Source organism: Camelina sativa, chromosome 11 (assembly GCF_030686135.1).
Source record: "Camelina sativa cultivar CO46 ecotype springtype chromosome 11, ASM3068613v1".
In the NCBI taxonomy this organism is placed as follows: domain Eukaryota; kingdom Viridiplantae; phylum Streptophyta; class Magnoliopsida; order Brassicales; family Brassicaceae; genus Camelina; species Camelina sativa.
In genome coordinates this window covers 37,717,033-37,733,953 of record NC_141890.1, presented here as the reverse complement: position 1 = coordinate 37,733,953, position 16,921 = coordinate 37,717,033, and the positions used below count along the sequence as shown (strand labels likewise).

At 37.8% G+C, this 16,921-nt stretch overlaps 1 protein-coding gene across 1 annotated transcript; it reads right to left on the bottom strand.

Moving 5' to 3' along the window:
- Positions 1-12,043: 12,043 nt before the first annotated feature.
- On the bottom strand, positions 12,044-14,496 carry LOC104725246 (protein BASIC PENTACYSTEINE6). Its single transcript, XM_010443871.3, has 3 exons — positions 14,246-14,496; positions 13,340-13,485; positions 12,044-13,172 (listed from the first exon to the last, which is right to left on the bottom strand). Exons 2-3 carry the CDS (start codon positions 13,391-13,393, stop codon positions 12,198-12,200), a joined length of 1,029 nt encoding a protein of 342 aa, XP_010442173.1. The 5' UTR covers positions 13,394-13,485; positions 14,246-14,496; the 3' UTR covers positions 12,044-12,197.
- Between the last annotated feature and the right edge of the window lie 2,425 nt (positions 14,497-16,921).

Here is a 16,921-nt window from a genome sequence, read left to right as displayed (position 1 = left end):
GTATGGGTTTTCGTGCTTTCTATGGCTGGGTTTTGCTTCTGGGAATGCAGGGATCTGATGGGAGAAGTTTGGAGGTGAGTTTCGGAGTTTTTGTTCGAAGAAAATCGATGCCCGGCATCGGTGTCGGTCGACACCAGTTTGGGTGTCGATCAACACCAACGCGAGGACGATTCAATAACTTTGGCATGTGTCGATCGACACCATGTGGAGGTGTCGGTCGACACAAACTAGGGTTTCGGGGATGTCGAGTATGGTGTCGGTCGTCACCAGATTGCCAGTGTCGGTCGACACCCTTCTTCAGTTGCGACGGTTTGTCTGGTTTGTTTTATTGTTTGTTGTTTGTGGCATGAAGAGGTCTTATTGCTTGTGTGTATAGCCCAATAGATGGGAGGATTGCCTCACTGAGTGTTTATAAAATACTCATGCATCTCAATTTTTGTTTGTGGTGCAGGTAAAGGCAAAGTGTGATCGTGGAATCAAGACAATGAAGAGGAGGATGTTCTAGTGACTCGATTGGTTGTTGTATGGTTTTGCTAGGTTGCTAGAGTTGAGTCATTAGAATGTGGTTTAGGTTGTTGGTTATTTGATTCATGTTGTTTGGATTACTGGTTTAATCGTTATGAATTAATACTGGTTGTTGGTATTGGATATTTATTGGTTTAATGGTATTGGTTCTGTTATCCGCTATTGTGTAATTGTGGTTAGGTGGCTAGGGGGTATGAGACCACTAGTTTAGATTATTATTATTATTATTATTATTATTATTATTATTATTATTATTATTATTATTATTATTATTATTATTATTATTATTATTATTATTATTATTATTATTATTATTATTATTATTATTATTATTATTAAAAAAAACCGGGTCTGGTCGTTTCAATAATGCACGAGCTTTGGTAATGAGGTTCAGTTTTTCCTATACCCTCTAGACCTAGTCCAAACTAATTTCACTAGAATAAAATAGCAATTACAACTCCATATGATACAAGTACTACTATGCCTATCATTCTTTTCTAGAAGAATAAACCATCAAATGATCTCTCTATTTTGTTGATGGAGCGACACCACACATCTTGTGTGTATCTCTTGAGCATATCTTGAAGCGCGCAAGTCTATATGAAGCGCCTTCTTGGCATTTATAATAGCATCTCCAGCCCATCCCTATTTTTCTCTATAATATAGAAAAAAATAAAGAAAACCGGAATTAACAATTGCACAACCCCTAGAATTGACAATTTTCCTATTATACAACAAATAGGAATTTCCTATTATAGAATAAATAAGAAAGTCTCTCTCCATGATCTCATCTTCAATCTTCCATTCAAGATGTTTATCCAGCTCAGTAGCTGTCACTTGGCTTGTCCAAGTCGACCTTAAGCTTTTGTACTCAAACTTTTCAATTTACCTTCTTGTTACTACTTCTTGTATTAACGTCGCAAATAGTACAAGAACTGCTTCAAGCTTTTGATACATCCTCCATCACTTGGATTGTCCAAGTAGACCTTAAGCTTTTGTATTAAAACTCTTCAATTCAGCTTCTTGTACTACTTTCTGTATTTCTCTAGAAAAAGAACTGCTTCAGACATTTGATACATCCTCTGATATATCTAACCGCATTGTTCTTAATTCACCACCTTATCTTCTCTGTTTTGTGTCAATTACTGTGTCAGTTCTGTTTATTGTTTTTTTCTTAACTGTTACACCATCACTGAAGTGAGATTTCACGATATGTTCTAAATATTATAAATCTTCAGTCAAAAACATTATCTTAAAATCTAATTGTAGAAAGCACCATTATATTAGGGATCGAGATTCGTTCTATACGAATATAAAAATTTGGCTAATAGGTCGGGGTGCTGATGTGTCAATTCACATAAAAGGAAAAAGATAACCCATCGCTGATGTGTCAATTCAGGGAAAACTTGTAGTTTTATTATATTGATTTTTTTTTACTTATGCACTACGTTGCACGAAATCGCCGATGAAGCTCCGATTGCCGCTCCGAAATCGGAATCGGAAACAGATTTGCCCACATCGCTTAGTATCGGAACGAAATCGTGATTCCCAGAAAAGGCGATTAGAAACGTTTTAGAATCGTACGATTCTGTGTTGGTAACATGATTAATTTATAGATCGGAATCATAGTCGGTTTTGTTCGTCGTTGGCTGGTTTCAGAAAACCAGATCCAAAGGAAGAAGACGATTGATTCTCTCCTCCTCGTGCGTTTTAGATTTTTTTTATGTCTTTTATTTGTTTTCTCTTGGGCTTAATTATATTTGGTCAGCGTGGCCCAATACCTTTTAATTGTTTCCTTTTTTTTTCCACGTTGGTTCAATAATCAATACTATTTTTTTTTTTTGACAACAGAGTACAGGATTGGCTCAAACAAGTCAAAACAAAGGAATGTTGTTTACATATGTAAACTAAGTGCGGAACTGTGCGGACTCGGCGCGCTAAAAAAAAAAGAAGCGAACTCCTCTTTATCTGCCTGAATGTTCTCCAAATAAGGCGTAAAAGCTGGCCACTCGAAAGGCGAAGACACCATCTTCACTAAGTCGGAGCAGTCGGTGAGTAAGACGAAAGATTAGTTATCCGTCCCAATCATACAACACATAGCCCAGACAAGGGCTTCAATCTCAGCATGAAGAGAGGAGAGACTACGGTGAAGGTTGGCAGCTCCCATAGTAGGGCCATCACCCTAGGGCGACGTGCAAAACCATCCTCGATCCGCATAGCGATCTATTGCTTTCCAAGAACCATCCACAAAACAACTATAACGCGACAAAGACATAGGAACCCCTAATCCCTCACTTCCACAGGGAACAACCGTAATGGGAATACCCAAATCTAAAACCTTATCCTCTGTCTGAGCTAGAGCCCATGCTTTTGCCTCATCCTCCGCTAAACACAAAATTGCAAGAGGGTTTGAATCCAGATTATTGAAAAGTTTATCATTGCGCGCTTTCCAGATATACCACAAGATCCAGGGAAAGAATTCCTGTGTTGGAACATTTGTAAACCGCCAAAAGAGAAAATCCATGTTTGTGAAAATGGACTCCGAAGGGAAAACACCCAGGGCCGTCGGAAACTGCGACAAAGCCCAAACCTGTCTAGCTGGTGGGCATTCAAAGAGGGTATGATTAACTGTCTCCTCCTGAAAACCACATAGACCACACGTGGCATCACAACTCATACCACGTTTCCGTAGATTAGCTGTAACCACCACACAACCCGAAAGAACTTGCCACATAAAATGACGAAGTTTTGGTGGACACCTGATATTCCACACAAAGGCCTGAAGAGGTACAATGTCCGGCCCAAATACTTTCGTCTTAGCGGGAGCCGTCGTATTCGAACGAAGATTATGGTACCCTGATTTTACCGAATATTTGCAAGATTTAGTAAAATACCATCTCAGCAAATCCGGTTTATCCGGTTGTCGCAACGGTAAGGCAGAAATTATAGCAACATCTTCCGGTACAAACGTAGCCGTAAGGTAAGTCATATCCTAGGAATTAGAGCTCCTGTCAATGAGATTTGTAACTCGGAGCAGAGGGTCAGAAGACGACCCTGTGCTCAATGCTGGTCTCGGGGATTGAGCAAGGGATCCATGGGTCAGTTCATACAGAGATGGAAGAACAAGATCCTACATGTTTAATAAGTCCTTTGTTAACCAGATAGCAAGCAGAAACTATACTCCGCCACCCATAAGACTGCGAGTAAGATTTAATTGGATCCAAAGGATCAGAGTGCCGATAGTAGCGCCTTTTAAACACCCGTGCATAAAGTGAATCTGGTACTGTGATCAAACGCCAAAGCTGCTTCACCAGCAGAGCGGTGTTATAATCATCCAATCACAAAAACCCAAACCCCCTGCATCTTTACCACTACACATTTTATCCCACGCCACCCAGTATAGCCCTCGTGATTGTCCAGACGAGCTCCACCAAAAATTTGAAATTGCACTAGTCAACTTCCTTGTAACCGTCTTTGGTAGCCGAAAACATGACATCAAAAAAGTAGGAACAGTCGTAGCAACGGACTTAATCATTACCTCCTTGCCGCCTTTTGATAAAAGTCTAGTCGGCCACCCACTAGCTCGTGACTGCAATCTGTCTTGAACAAATGAAAATATTTTCGTCTTAGCCCCACCCAGCCTTTCCAGGATACCTAAGTAAGATCCCATACAACCTAATTTGTGATCCCCATAACCCCTTTTAACTCCTCCCTTAGATCATTATCCACCATGTGTCCAAATTGGACCGAGGATTTCTGAAAATTAATTTGTTGTCCAAAAACCCGTTCATACTTCCTAAGAATCCCTAATACCACCTTGAATTGCTCCTTCATGGCCCGACAGAAAAAAGACTGTCGTCCGCAAATAAGAGATGAGAAATGGCGGGACTAGCAGTCGAAACCTTAATATCAGTGATAAGTTTCATCCGTTCTGCGTTCCAAAAATGTGCAATTAGCACCTCCGTACAAAGATAAAGAGATAGGGCGACAAAAGATCCCCCTTACACAGCCCCCGACAAGGAGTAATGGAGCCATATGCCTGACCATTAATCAAAACCTTATATTGAACCGACTTAACACAACACATAATCCAGGATATCCACTTTTCACAATAGCCGAAATGCCTGAATAAATGTTCGACAAAAGACCACTCTACCCGGTCATAGGCCTTACTCCTATCCGTCTTTATAGCCATGAATTTCCCCTTACAAGAAGGGTTGGTTCGTAGGCCATGAAACATTTCCTGGGCAATCAAAATGTTATCCAAAATTAAACGACCCTCTAGAAATGCTGATTGTGTTTCTGAGACAAGAGATGGTAATATAGTGCGAAGCCGCTGGCACAAAACCTTATAAATGATTTTATACCCAAAATTGCATAGGCTAATAGGCCGTAACTCCATCATCCTCGTCAGCTTGTCTACCTTTGGGATAAGACATATGTTTGTCACATGTAGCCTTTTGTTGAAATCCCCATTCCGCAAGAAGGAATTGACTAACAACACTAGATTTGCTTTAACCGTAGTCCATGCTTTCTGATAAAAAAGGGCAGTCATCCCATCCGGTCCCAGAGCCTTATCCGGATGCATCATGAACAATGCGTGTTTAATCTCCTGTTCGGAAACCTCCTGAGTTAAAAAATCATTTATCTCCAGAGAAATAGATGACGGAACCTCGTCTAACATTTGAGCAAAATCCGAAGGGTCCGAGGATGTATATAAATCCTGGAAATAAAAGACCACAATATTTAGGATATTACTCTCCACCGTTGTCCAATTACCATGCTGGTCATGGAGACCTACAATACGGTTCCGAGCTCGTCGTTGTTTTGTCTGAGCATGGAAATAGCTGGTATTATGATCACCAAGCCTCATCCACTGACTTCTGCTTTTTTGATACCAATACACCTCCTCATCCCTATATGCTTCTTGTAATCGCCAAGTAAGCTCCGCAAGCTCATCACCCGAAGTAGCATCATTCTCCTGAGCCACCGCTAATTTGGACTTAATATCCTCAATTGTCTCTAGCCCATAAGGTAATTGCTCTTTCCTCCAACGAGAAATAGCACGACGACATTTAGTAATTTTATCCACCATAGTGGAAGAGGAAGCAGCACCCGTCGTAGACTCCCAACCCTCATAAACCGTATCAAAGAAACCCTCCTTGTCTATCCACCGTCTATCAAATCGGAAACCACCCCGACCCCGCCGAATCTTATTCTCAATAACAACTAACAAGGGGTTTATGATCCGACACAATCATTGTTAAATACTCCATACCTTGACAATTCCAGCTTAAGATCTTCATTTTGCAGCTTTTGGAACTGGTGGTTTAGTCCCACCAGTGACCCCCTTCTCCATCTCCTGTGGCTTCGGGGGAAGAGACTGACCAGACAGCGTAGAACCCTTTGGAGCAGGGCGTTTGCGGGGAATACGAGCATATACATTTAGCTTCTTGGACCCCATACCTTGAAGACCCAATAGACCCTTTCCTTTTCGTGTTTTCTCCACTTAAGAAGAAGAAACCTCGTCTACCACCTGCGAAGGTTCCGTGTCCTGCTGAGCATCATCCGTCCCTGCATCGGCAGTGTCCTCTTCAGCAGCATCAACCACCATCGGTTCCTCCGTATGGTCCTCTCCAACATAATCCGTCGCAATCCCAGCAGAAGGAACCACTTTATCCTTAGAATCGACCCCCATCGGATCCTCCATGTGACTCTCTCCAATAGGATCCGCTGTCCCAGCAGGAGGAGCTACTTGATCCTCAGAATCAGCCTCAGCAGAAGAACCTACCTAATCCTCAAAACCAACCAAAGCAAGCCCTTCGACCGCCAGAGACAAACTATCTCCACCACATTCGCAACCACCCCCCCCCCCCCCAAAGGTTACACCTACCTCCTTTGCAGCCACAAGGTCCACACAACCCTCAGATGAAACCATCAAAGCTGAATCCCTCAATGGTAGCGGAGGACCATCCACCACTGGTACAACAAAGGTCTGTGAAGCCGCCAAATCCACAACCGCATCATCCCCAACCTTGTGAAACAGAGCCCTACGCGCCATCGGAGCAGTCTTAAACTCACTCGCTACTGGCTGAACGACAGTTCCACCAGTCACCATCCGGTTCTCCACCTGAGGTGCCGACTCCTGAGCACCTTCCCGGCGATGCATGTGCTCATTATACTGCACATAGGACTGGAAGCAACGCTGCTTAGCCACCGGTTACCCTGCTGCTACATTGGAGCGGACTTTTGTACCCCGACCAAACTTCCCCTCAAAGGGTCGTTTCCCTTCCAACTGAGACCCCTCATTACCATGTTTACCTCTATGTCCCCATCGAGGACCACCATCCTGGCCAGAACCATGTTGCCTCTCTGCTTTGCCTATCCGCATCATCCCGTGGTAAAACAGTCCGAACCAAGGTAGCCTCCTCCAAAGGCAGACAATGCTCTTCATCATGACACATACATTAACACTTCCTGCAGACACCAAACAACCTTTCGTAATGAAGAGAGACAATGGTCTCTTCCCCGTTAAAGAACTCAACCTCGGTCTCAAAGCATAGAGGTTTAAGACCATTCACTGTCACCTGAACTCTACCACCATCAATGTCGACCTCCACCACGCTCCCCAGGGCTTCACCAATGCTTCTAGAAGTCGGTACTGCCCAAAATTGAAAAGGCACCCCCATTACTTGGACCCAAAAATTCAGAGCCGACAGAAATTAGGGATCCACTGTCGGACTCCAACGGACCATGGAGACCATCCAGTGATCAAAATTAAAGGGAACCATCTTCATAACTTCAACAACGTCAGCTTCATCGTCAAAATCGAACTAGAACTTACCCATCCCAAGATCTGCACCCACCACTTTACCCTCTAAATGCCAATTCCAGGGAAACATCACGAGGAGGGACTTCATATCCTGATCCTGCGGGTTCAAACATCGACCCACCACCGTCTTTGAATAGCCTTCAATGAGCGTCGTGTTGTCGAAGTATGGAATCTTCAACTTACGCTTCACCACCTACAGAACCATACCTGTCACACCTGAACCTTGACTCAACAGCAAACTCTGAGACATCTCAAGAACCTTTGTAATGAAAACCCTAACAAGAAGAAGAGGAAAATGAGGCAACCCGAGATAAGAGAACAAGAATGAGATGATGTGTGAGTGATTCCTGACAAGAGAGACGCTTTTATACTCAGCCACCAAAGATATTCTCCATATGTTGTCCGCAAAGAAACCATTAAAGCACAGGATTACCCTATCTCGCCGATCACGGGATCCCCAATTAACGGCCTGATACCAAAAGACCAAATCACACCAGATCTGACAAATCGAACACCGTGAAAACCTCGTACTCTCGATAGACCGAATCCGGAACCGATACCAACCTCTCTGCTTTCCTTTCGTGAATACAGAGCCGGAGAAATCCCATAAATGGAGATCTTGAATCAGATCAGAGAAACACAGCGTTCGCTGCAATATCCCAAATCGCCAAAACTCCCTCCAATTACCCAAACAAATCCTAAAAGAGATACCCAAATATCGCAAACAGAAATCTACCGCAATGAAAGCCAATCTGACCGAACACCAACAATAACACACCTAAAGAGAAAATACTCATGGTCGGGTTAAAACCCTAGAGCTATCACCATCGCCATCGAAATTTTATTTAAGTTACTTTGGCTACAATCAATACTAATCTTGTTTTGTGTTTTTTTTAGGTTTTTTTCATCAAAGATACAACTATTTTAAACAACTAAATTTCATACAATTGAATACAAATAAGACATTTTTAACTTATTCTTTTTAAGTGATAAGAATTTTTTTCTTATCATAATTGTGATTATAATGTTGTACATATAATTTAAATACTTATTTTTTTATATATATTTTAGACTACATATTTTTGATATATATATATATATATATATATTAAAGGAGTAGTCCAAATAGCTGACATTGAATCTCACAAAAATTGACATCTCTTGCCCTTAATGAAAATTGCCTTTAAAATATTTTCGGACAAGCTTTTTCCTCCTATTTAGGTTGCAGAAACGCACCACATTCATCCTCAGACCTGAGATTACTTTTTTGCCATTAATGAGATTCAATTCTGGACGTTTTTACCCTTATTATAATTTTTAAAAATTATTAAAAAAAAATTAATTACGAAAATATATGAATTAAAAGTCAAAATTTATTAAAAAATGGCAAAAATCTAAATGGGCTTCTGTAAAAAAAATCTGTCAAGAATACACCGTCTTAGTCAAAACCCTAAATCATAGGTCGTTTACTATTATAAATACTAGATACACTAACCATCCTCCATAACTCAATAACAAGAAAAAAAATCCTAAACTATTATTATGTTCTCGAATTTATTTTTGTATTATAATTTTGGTCTTTTATATGATTCATCAGATTCTAATTTTTCATTCCCTTTTTTTGTACTTTTTGTAGTGGTTGTTTGGCAATCAAGATCAAGCAATTTTTCATTCCCTCTTTTTTTTTTTTTTTTTGTAGTGGATGTTAAGCATGAAGTATGAATCTTCCAATAAAACATGTATGTTATGTTGATCTTTATATTTTGTTTTATACTTTGGCAATTTGAAATAAACTCATAATCTTTTTTTTAGTTTCAGGTAAATTCATGGATGATCATAATTGTAGATCTACAAAACTGAATATAATGAAATTCAGTTATTAATCTTTGTTAACCCGAATCTTTAATTTTTAAAAATAAAATTGATGCTAATGTTTTTATTTTCTAATGTTATAGTTGCAGAAAAACTATGGTGGATTATATTCATGGAAAATTTATGGTAATTTTCTAAAAAGCTTGGATTTCTTTCTATTTACAAGTAGATTTAAATTATAATTCTATTTTTTAAAAATAATATAATATGTGTGCCTAATAAATTATAATTCTATTTTTTTAATAATATAATATGTGTGCCCTATTTATTTTGAATTATAATTTTGGTCTTTTATATGATTCATCGGATTCTAATTTTTGATTCCTTATTTTTGTAGTGGTTGTTTGGAAATCAAGATCAAGCAATTTCTCCATCTTTTAAAACATGTATGTTTTGTTGTTCTCTATATTTTATTTTATTCTTTGGTAATTTGAAATAAACTCATAATTTTTTTTTTCAGGTAAATTCATGGATGACCATAATTGTAGATCTATAAAACTGAATATAATGAAATTCAGGTATTCAACTTTGTTAACCCGAATCCTTAATTTTTAAAAATAATATTGATGCTAATGTTCTTTTTTTTCTAATGTTATAGTTGCAGAAAAATTATGGTGGATTCTATTCATGGAAAATTTATGGTAATTTTCTAAAAAATTGGATTTCTTTCTATTTACAAATAGATTTAAATTATAATTCTGTTTTTTGAATAATAATAATATAATCTTTGTGCCTAATAAATTATTTACCCCTCTTGAATAAATAGAAAGAAGATGGAATTTCAATTATAATTCTGTTTATTTTTTTTAAAAAAATAATACAATAATTGTGACTGACATTTCTTTTCTATTAAATTGATAGAAAGACGAAGAAATGAATATGAATTAAATTCAGAACTTCATATCTCAGAGGTTTTTCAAGAAAGAAAGAGATTAAGGAAGATTAGGAAGAGTTCTTTTTTAACAATTTACAATTATTTTTTATTTGAAATTGCTTTAGATGGATAAATAATATAAAATAAATTGTATATTTCTCATTTTGATTAATAAAAAAGAAAAATCAGAAATCTAAATTTTATATCTCATTTAAAATTTATAAGTAAAAGAAGATGAATACTTGAATATATTGCAAATATTTCTTTGAGAATAACCCTGTTTTTTAAAATATTAAATTTCTACAGACTATTTGTTTCACTTTTAATTTTTTTTTGAATTTTTAAACGAAAATTAGAAAAAAAGGAAATCAAATATTCATATCCAAAAAAAAATAGAAAATAAATACTAGAATCTATTGTAAATATTTGTTTCAGAAAAACTTCTATTTTCTAAAATGTTAAATTTCTATAGATAATTATGACGATTTGAACTGAAAATCTCGAGAGGATATAATACTACAACTACCCATTTAATTTGAAGATATAGAAAATCTTTTGTGATCCCGACAAAATCTCATAGGGTTGCTGCTAATCTCCGGAAAAAGCCATTTTTTTCCGGCTAGATACTCTATCACTAAAAGGAGGAACAAATACTCTAAATAAGACAAAAGGTTCTGACAATTATAATTAGATGGATGAACAAATAAAACAATTAAAATTGTGTATATATTGAAAATAAAAACAAGTTATTTTAAAGAATATTTTTTCTTTCACTTTTAAAAATAAAATTTAAAAAAAAAAACAAATTATTTTTTTTAAACGAACATTAGAAAAAATCGGATTAAAATAATTGTATTCCATTCAAAATTATTAAAAAATAGAAAATAAATACTAAAATCTTTTGTAAATATTTTTTTCGGAATTTTTTTATTTTTTGAAATGTTAAATTTCTATAGATAATTATGAAGATTTGACTTGGATACTAAGCTATCAATATAGAGTCGCTCAATCACAACATTAGAAGTCAGCATTGTTAGGCTCGCGGGTAACTCCCCTAACTATGTTACTTTATGTTTATATTAGAAAAATTACTTTCGTTCCTTATTATTGAAGATTAAATTATAGTTTCTCTTTTGGTTAATTCTTTTCTATTTATATTTTTGTTGGAATACTTTTTAGTCTTATAATTAATTTACTTTTTGGTTTGTTAAATTAGTTGAACTATTATTTAAAAATATATCTGCCCATACAAGCGTATAAAAGAATTGAATTAGTGTTATATTTGACTATAAAAAAGTTTAGATAATAATTTTTTTTTTTAAAGTTTTTGTCCAAGAATGCGGGAAACTCTCCTAATATATATATATATATATATATTATATATTAGACATTTCCAAAACTTACCTGATTCTAATATTTTTTCAAAAAATCCACTTCCGTGTTTCCAAACGTACCCACTTCCACGCACCCGCTTACGATTCCATTCAGCATAGCTTATGCATTCAACTCATTGAAGATCGTAGAAAAGAAAAAACTAAAAAAAAAACTAAACTTGGATATATTGGTCTATTAGATTAGGCATCATTGAATATTCGCAGTTACTTTTTTCTGTTATGTTTTTAAGTGTGATTAAAAATCCCAAAACAAGAGCCGCACTTATGCCCAAGAAAGTGGTAGGAAGATTACTTCAGAGCCAAGTGATTGTTTCCTTCAATATGCAATCGATAACTTCTTCCAAATTTCATTTGGACTTCTTTATCCAAGATTCCACTTTGATCGAACTGATCAGATCCATTTGGTTCAATTTGATCACACGAGTGCTGGGTAAATAAACTAGCTCACATGTCCATCAATCATCCATGATTCAATGAATACAGTTCATAAGAAAAAGTGTGTTTAGTTTCTGTTTGAAGATGTGAATAAAAAATAAACAAATTATGTTTTGTGATGTTGCTAATGATTTTCAAATTATATAATACAACATAACATCGGCTCCACATACAATTCCTTTTCCTGTCGAGTTTATTTGAATTTAGTACACGTGACTTAAAATCAGATAATGTCATAAGAACAACCCACACCTAAATGCACATATCATTTAATTGTGATGTAGCGGTTCGTACCGTGCTTTGCCCAGTGATCCTTCAGATCGACCGGATTTGAAAGATCATGATGCCCTTCTGCAGCAAGCCGGCTTAGAAGCTTGTTGAATGCGCTTCCGCTCATTTTCCGTCCACCAACTCGAGCATGCCTTTTGTTGGGCAGTGCTGGCAAAGGATACATTGATAGTGTGGTTGTGCAACACGATGATTGCCAACCTCCATTTCCCCATTTGTAGCATTGTCTGAGAACTCCTGTACATGAACATACCGGTGGTGGCATCGTTGTCTCGTCATAAACCACTTGGTTCAGCCCCACCATTTCTTGACTTTTCCAATCAGATTTCGATCCTATTAGGATATGCTTACTTGAATCTTCTTCCGTGTAGTCATGTGTCGTCTTCACAAACATTATCTTGGTTAAGTCGTCCTCGCTCTCTTTCTTAACCTTCCTCTGATTTTTTGGGCCTCTCTTATTAGCAGCGGTTTGTGTTGTCGCCTTTGGGTCTTTCACTCTTTTACCACGTTTTGGTTTGGCAGATTCCAAGGCGGAAACAGCAGGTGGTGATGTCGGGAGACCATCATTTGGCTCCATCTCTCTGGTTTCATATGCATTTTCAGTCAACTGGGGTATGTGATGTTGTTGATGATGATGATGCATGTGCGGATGGTGCATGTGTTTTACACCACGTGACATTTGACATCCAGGTGGACATGCTGACATATTGGCAGCAGCGGCGGTAACCATGGAGTTCTCACGGTATTGGAGAGCTGTAAGAGCACTGTCTCTCTCCATTATCGCATTGTTGCGCTCAGCGATTGCCGTGTCTCGCTGAAGAAACGCCATATCCCTTTCAGCTATTGCTGCTTTTTTCTCTGATATCGCCAGATTTCTCTCCTGAATCGCTGCATCTCGTTCTGCTATTATTGACATAACTTGTTTCATCGATGGCTGATGCTGCATCATCCACTGTTTCATACCATGAACAATAATACATTTCCATCAAAAACTATCTCAATGCTGAGGTATTCAGCAGCATGACAAACAGTGTTAAACTGATAAGATGTACGCAACAGAGAAAAGTCCGCAAAAAAAGTGATTTATGTTTGAGACTGGAAAAAATATTGTCATGATACCTGGCCCTGAGCTGCTTTATGCCGACCATTCTCACGATGCCCACCATCATCCATTTGAGATATATAAAGTCTTCACGATATAACTTCAACAATAACTGAGCATGCTAATAGAAAATCAAAATAAAAGACTGATCCATCTTTAAACCCTGCATATAGCCCAATCACCAAACAGTGTCAAAATACCATTTCATTCACCACCAAAGCATTGCTAGTATTAGTAACCAATACATGCATAAACTGATTATAAAGCAAAAAAATTTCAACATTTGAGTTCCAAAGTATATGATTCAGCAGAGAAAAAGTAGCCAATTTTCAAAAAACAAAACCCAGACTCACATGACCAAAAATAGCAACATAAATATCAAAATTGTAAAAGAAAAGTTTCCTATATATAAATGGTGTCTGTTTCAGGAATTACAGCCATGAACATCATCTACAATACACACTTAGCACTCCATTCCAACCAACTCACACAATATCCTATAGAGTCTCTTATAGAATTTGCTCACAAATTATTCCAAACTCAGCCAACAGAAACACAGTAACATCAGTTTCAGTCAATGGTATTAGCAACAACTGTAAAACCACATATCTGGATTTACACAATCTCCAGAAAAAAATAAACAATCCAAATTCTCCTCATCTAATAGCTAAAGAAAAAGGTAAAAACTCAACAAAATTAGCTTGAGACTTCAAATGAATCAAATCGAGTAACTTGATTCATCAATTAGGATTCAGCCAAACCCTAATTACTTCAAATTAACAACTTAATTGAACACAAACGAGCTTCGATTACTAGGAAATGAACTTAGAAACTTGCTAAAAACTTCGGGAAACAAGTGAAATGAAAAGGGGCGGAGAGATATAGAGAAAGAGAAGATAGTGAAAGAGTAAGCAAAGCTTTACCGGAGGGAAGTAAAGAGAGGAACCGCCGGGAGATACAAAGAGACGACGGTGGTGTTGGTGATAACGAGCAGAGCAGAGCAGAGAGATTGAAACCCTAATCAGAACTGCTAGATAATAAAGAAAAAAATCTTTGTGAAAGCAACAGATCGAGGAAGAGGAAGATGGCATTTTTTCTTTCTTAGTGTTTTTACGTTTGGTAAAATCATTTTACTTTCTTTCCACCGAGTTTTTATGTCAAAACTCCCTAAGACAATTCTAACCATCTCAAAATTTCCTCTATTTAATGGAATATTTTTTTAATTTTCTTTAAAAATAAAAAGTGGTGTTTTACATATTAGCCAAAAATAACCTCTTTAACTTAAACATTTTCTAATTTTTTTTTTTTTTTTTCTAGTCTTAGGAATGGTTTTTCTTAAAAATCTTCTAGTGGATTTGTATTTTTATCAAACTATAGTTCTTTTTTTTTTTTTTTTTCTTATTTTAGAACCAACTCTTTTTTTATATCCAAATCCTTCATTAGATTTTTTTTCTTTGGTTACACTTCATTCACAAAGACCTTTTACCCTTTTCTTTTCATTTTTTTTCTTTTTATACCAAAATCTCCCAAATCCCTGAAACAAGTTCTCTGCTAGTCCTATCTAGTTCGGATAATGCGAAACTAGAACTACTTAGGATCATATTCTTGTCTGCTCAAACCTAACACTTTCTACCAAGCTCAATCCGAAAAAAGCCTAATCACTAAAAGAATGGCAGTGGCTTGAAAGAAGGGTAAGGTTAATGGTGGGGTGAACTGTTCCAATAATGGGAGTCAGCTACTTGGATTAACAAAGGTGGTAAAAAGCGAAAAATATAATCCAAGTATGTGTAATGTGTTCATGAGTTTGATTTCAATGCACTCCTTGACAATTAATAGTCAAAATTAAGTTCAAATAGGATAGAAAATGACATCAAATCACAGCATGCTTCGACTAAGTTTCAAATGCAGGTATAAGTATTCAAGGTGTGGTTCAGTTCTACCTTTCAAACTCAATCAACAAGCATCAAACAGCTAATAACGAGGGCATTGAATTTATCCTAGTTAACCAACAAGTTTACAAGGCTATAATCATCATAATCCCCAATGCAAATGCAAACAATACTATATGAAACAATGTAGACTCAATCCTATAATGTAAATGCAACTACATGAACACTTTTTTTCCGGGTTTTTCTATGCAAATAGATGCAGAATCAAATGAATAAAACTAATATGCAAAAATTTGAAATAAGAAAATGAGAAAATAAAACACAATGTTAAATACATTCTAGGACCCTCCCCCAAACTTAAATTACACAGTCTCTGTGTAAATAAAATTTGGAGAAAAGGAACCAAGAATCACAAAATAAAAGAAAATAAATGCAATGTTATTTACAAATGTTTGGATGAATGTGGTACCTCATGGGTTGGTGAAGAAGGAAGTTGTGGCAGCCTCCATGCTCGCCAGAGTGAACCCAGGGTTGTCGCCGACTTCAGCAGGTGCCAGGGTTAGCTCATCGGAGAGCTTGGTAATATGAACGGACGACCTGCTCGGACCAGCATCCGAGGGGTTGATCGGGTAAGGCATCGCGTAGCTTACCAGGTAGGGCATCAGGTAGTACGATGGGTATGGTGGGAAAGGCCCAGAATTGTCACCCGTGTAGTTGCTTGTAGGATGTACCGGATAAGGCATTGGGTACGACATCTGGTAAGGCTGAGGGAAGGTACTCGAGTGGTCACCCGAATGGGTGCTCGATGGAAGCATCAGATAGGGCATCGTGTAGCCCGCCAGGTGAGGTGTCAGATAGGCATCATAGTGGCTTCTCTGTGACCTATCAGGTCTGGTGCCTTCCTCCTCTGCTCGTGGCACGTATGACGATACCCTATGAGGTTCTGTAGGCACTAAACCCCGAATCCCTGCTAGTGGTCCGCTCCTCCCCATCCATGTGGGTACGTATGCTGGAGTGGGAGCTGAGGCACAACTTGCCTTGTCTTGTAGCTCCATAATCTGACCTCCCATTACCTTGATTGTGCCGGTAAGATCCTTCACTTTCCTTGCTAGGAACTTGTTCATCCTCTTCAACCACCCGATCCACTTGTGTGCCTCTCTCACTCCTAATGGCTGTTTCTGGGAGCAAACATATTCCTCAAAGTCGTAGTCCTCTGAATCTTCTCCTTGTCCTTGCCTTTTTGGCTCTCCCTCTTCAGCTTCAAATCCCCCCTCAGGATTATACAGCGCCTCTAGTGGAGGAATGAAGTCTATGTTGGCTCCTAGCCGAATTTTTGTGGTTGCGACGTTAGGCAAAATCATCTGAGTAGCTCCAACTGCTGGGTGAACGAACTTGAAGAGCAACCTTTAATTTGGCTTCTCATAAGCCAAGAATCTCACCAATGTGAGGTATTCAACATCCAACCATCTCGGCTCGTGTACCACTCCCTTCAGAGGCACATCGCAAGCCACTAATATTGGCGTAACTAATCCTCCTATGGAGATTCCTCAAGATCCTTCTCGCCTCTCGGTTTTCATGGCCCAAGACTTCAAATACAGGAACTGATCGAGCAAGACAAAGACCATGCTAGTGTTCGCTATATCCCATACTAGTTGTCTATCGCCCCTAGCATTATCCACGATTCCACACAAGGCTATGTCGAGAAGCTGA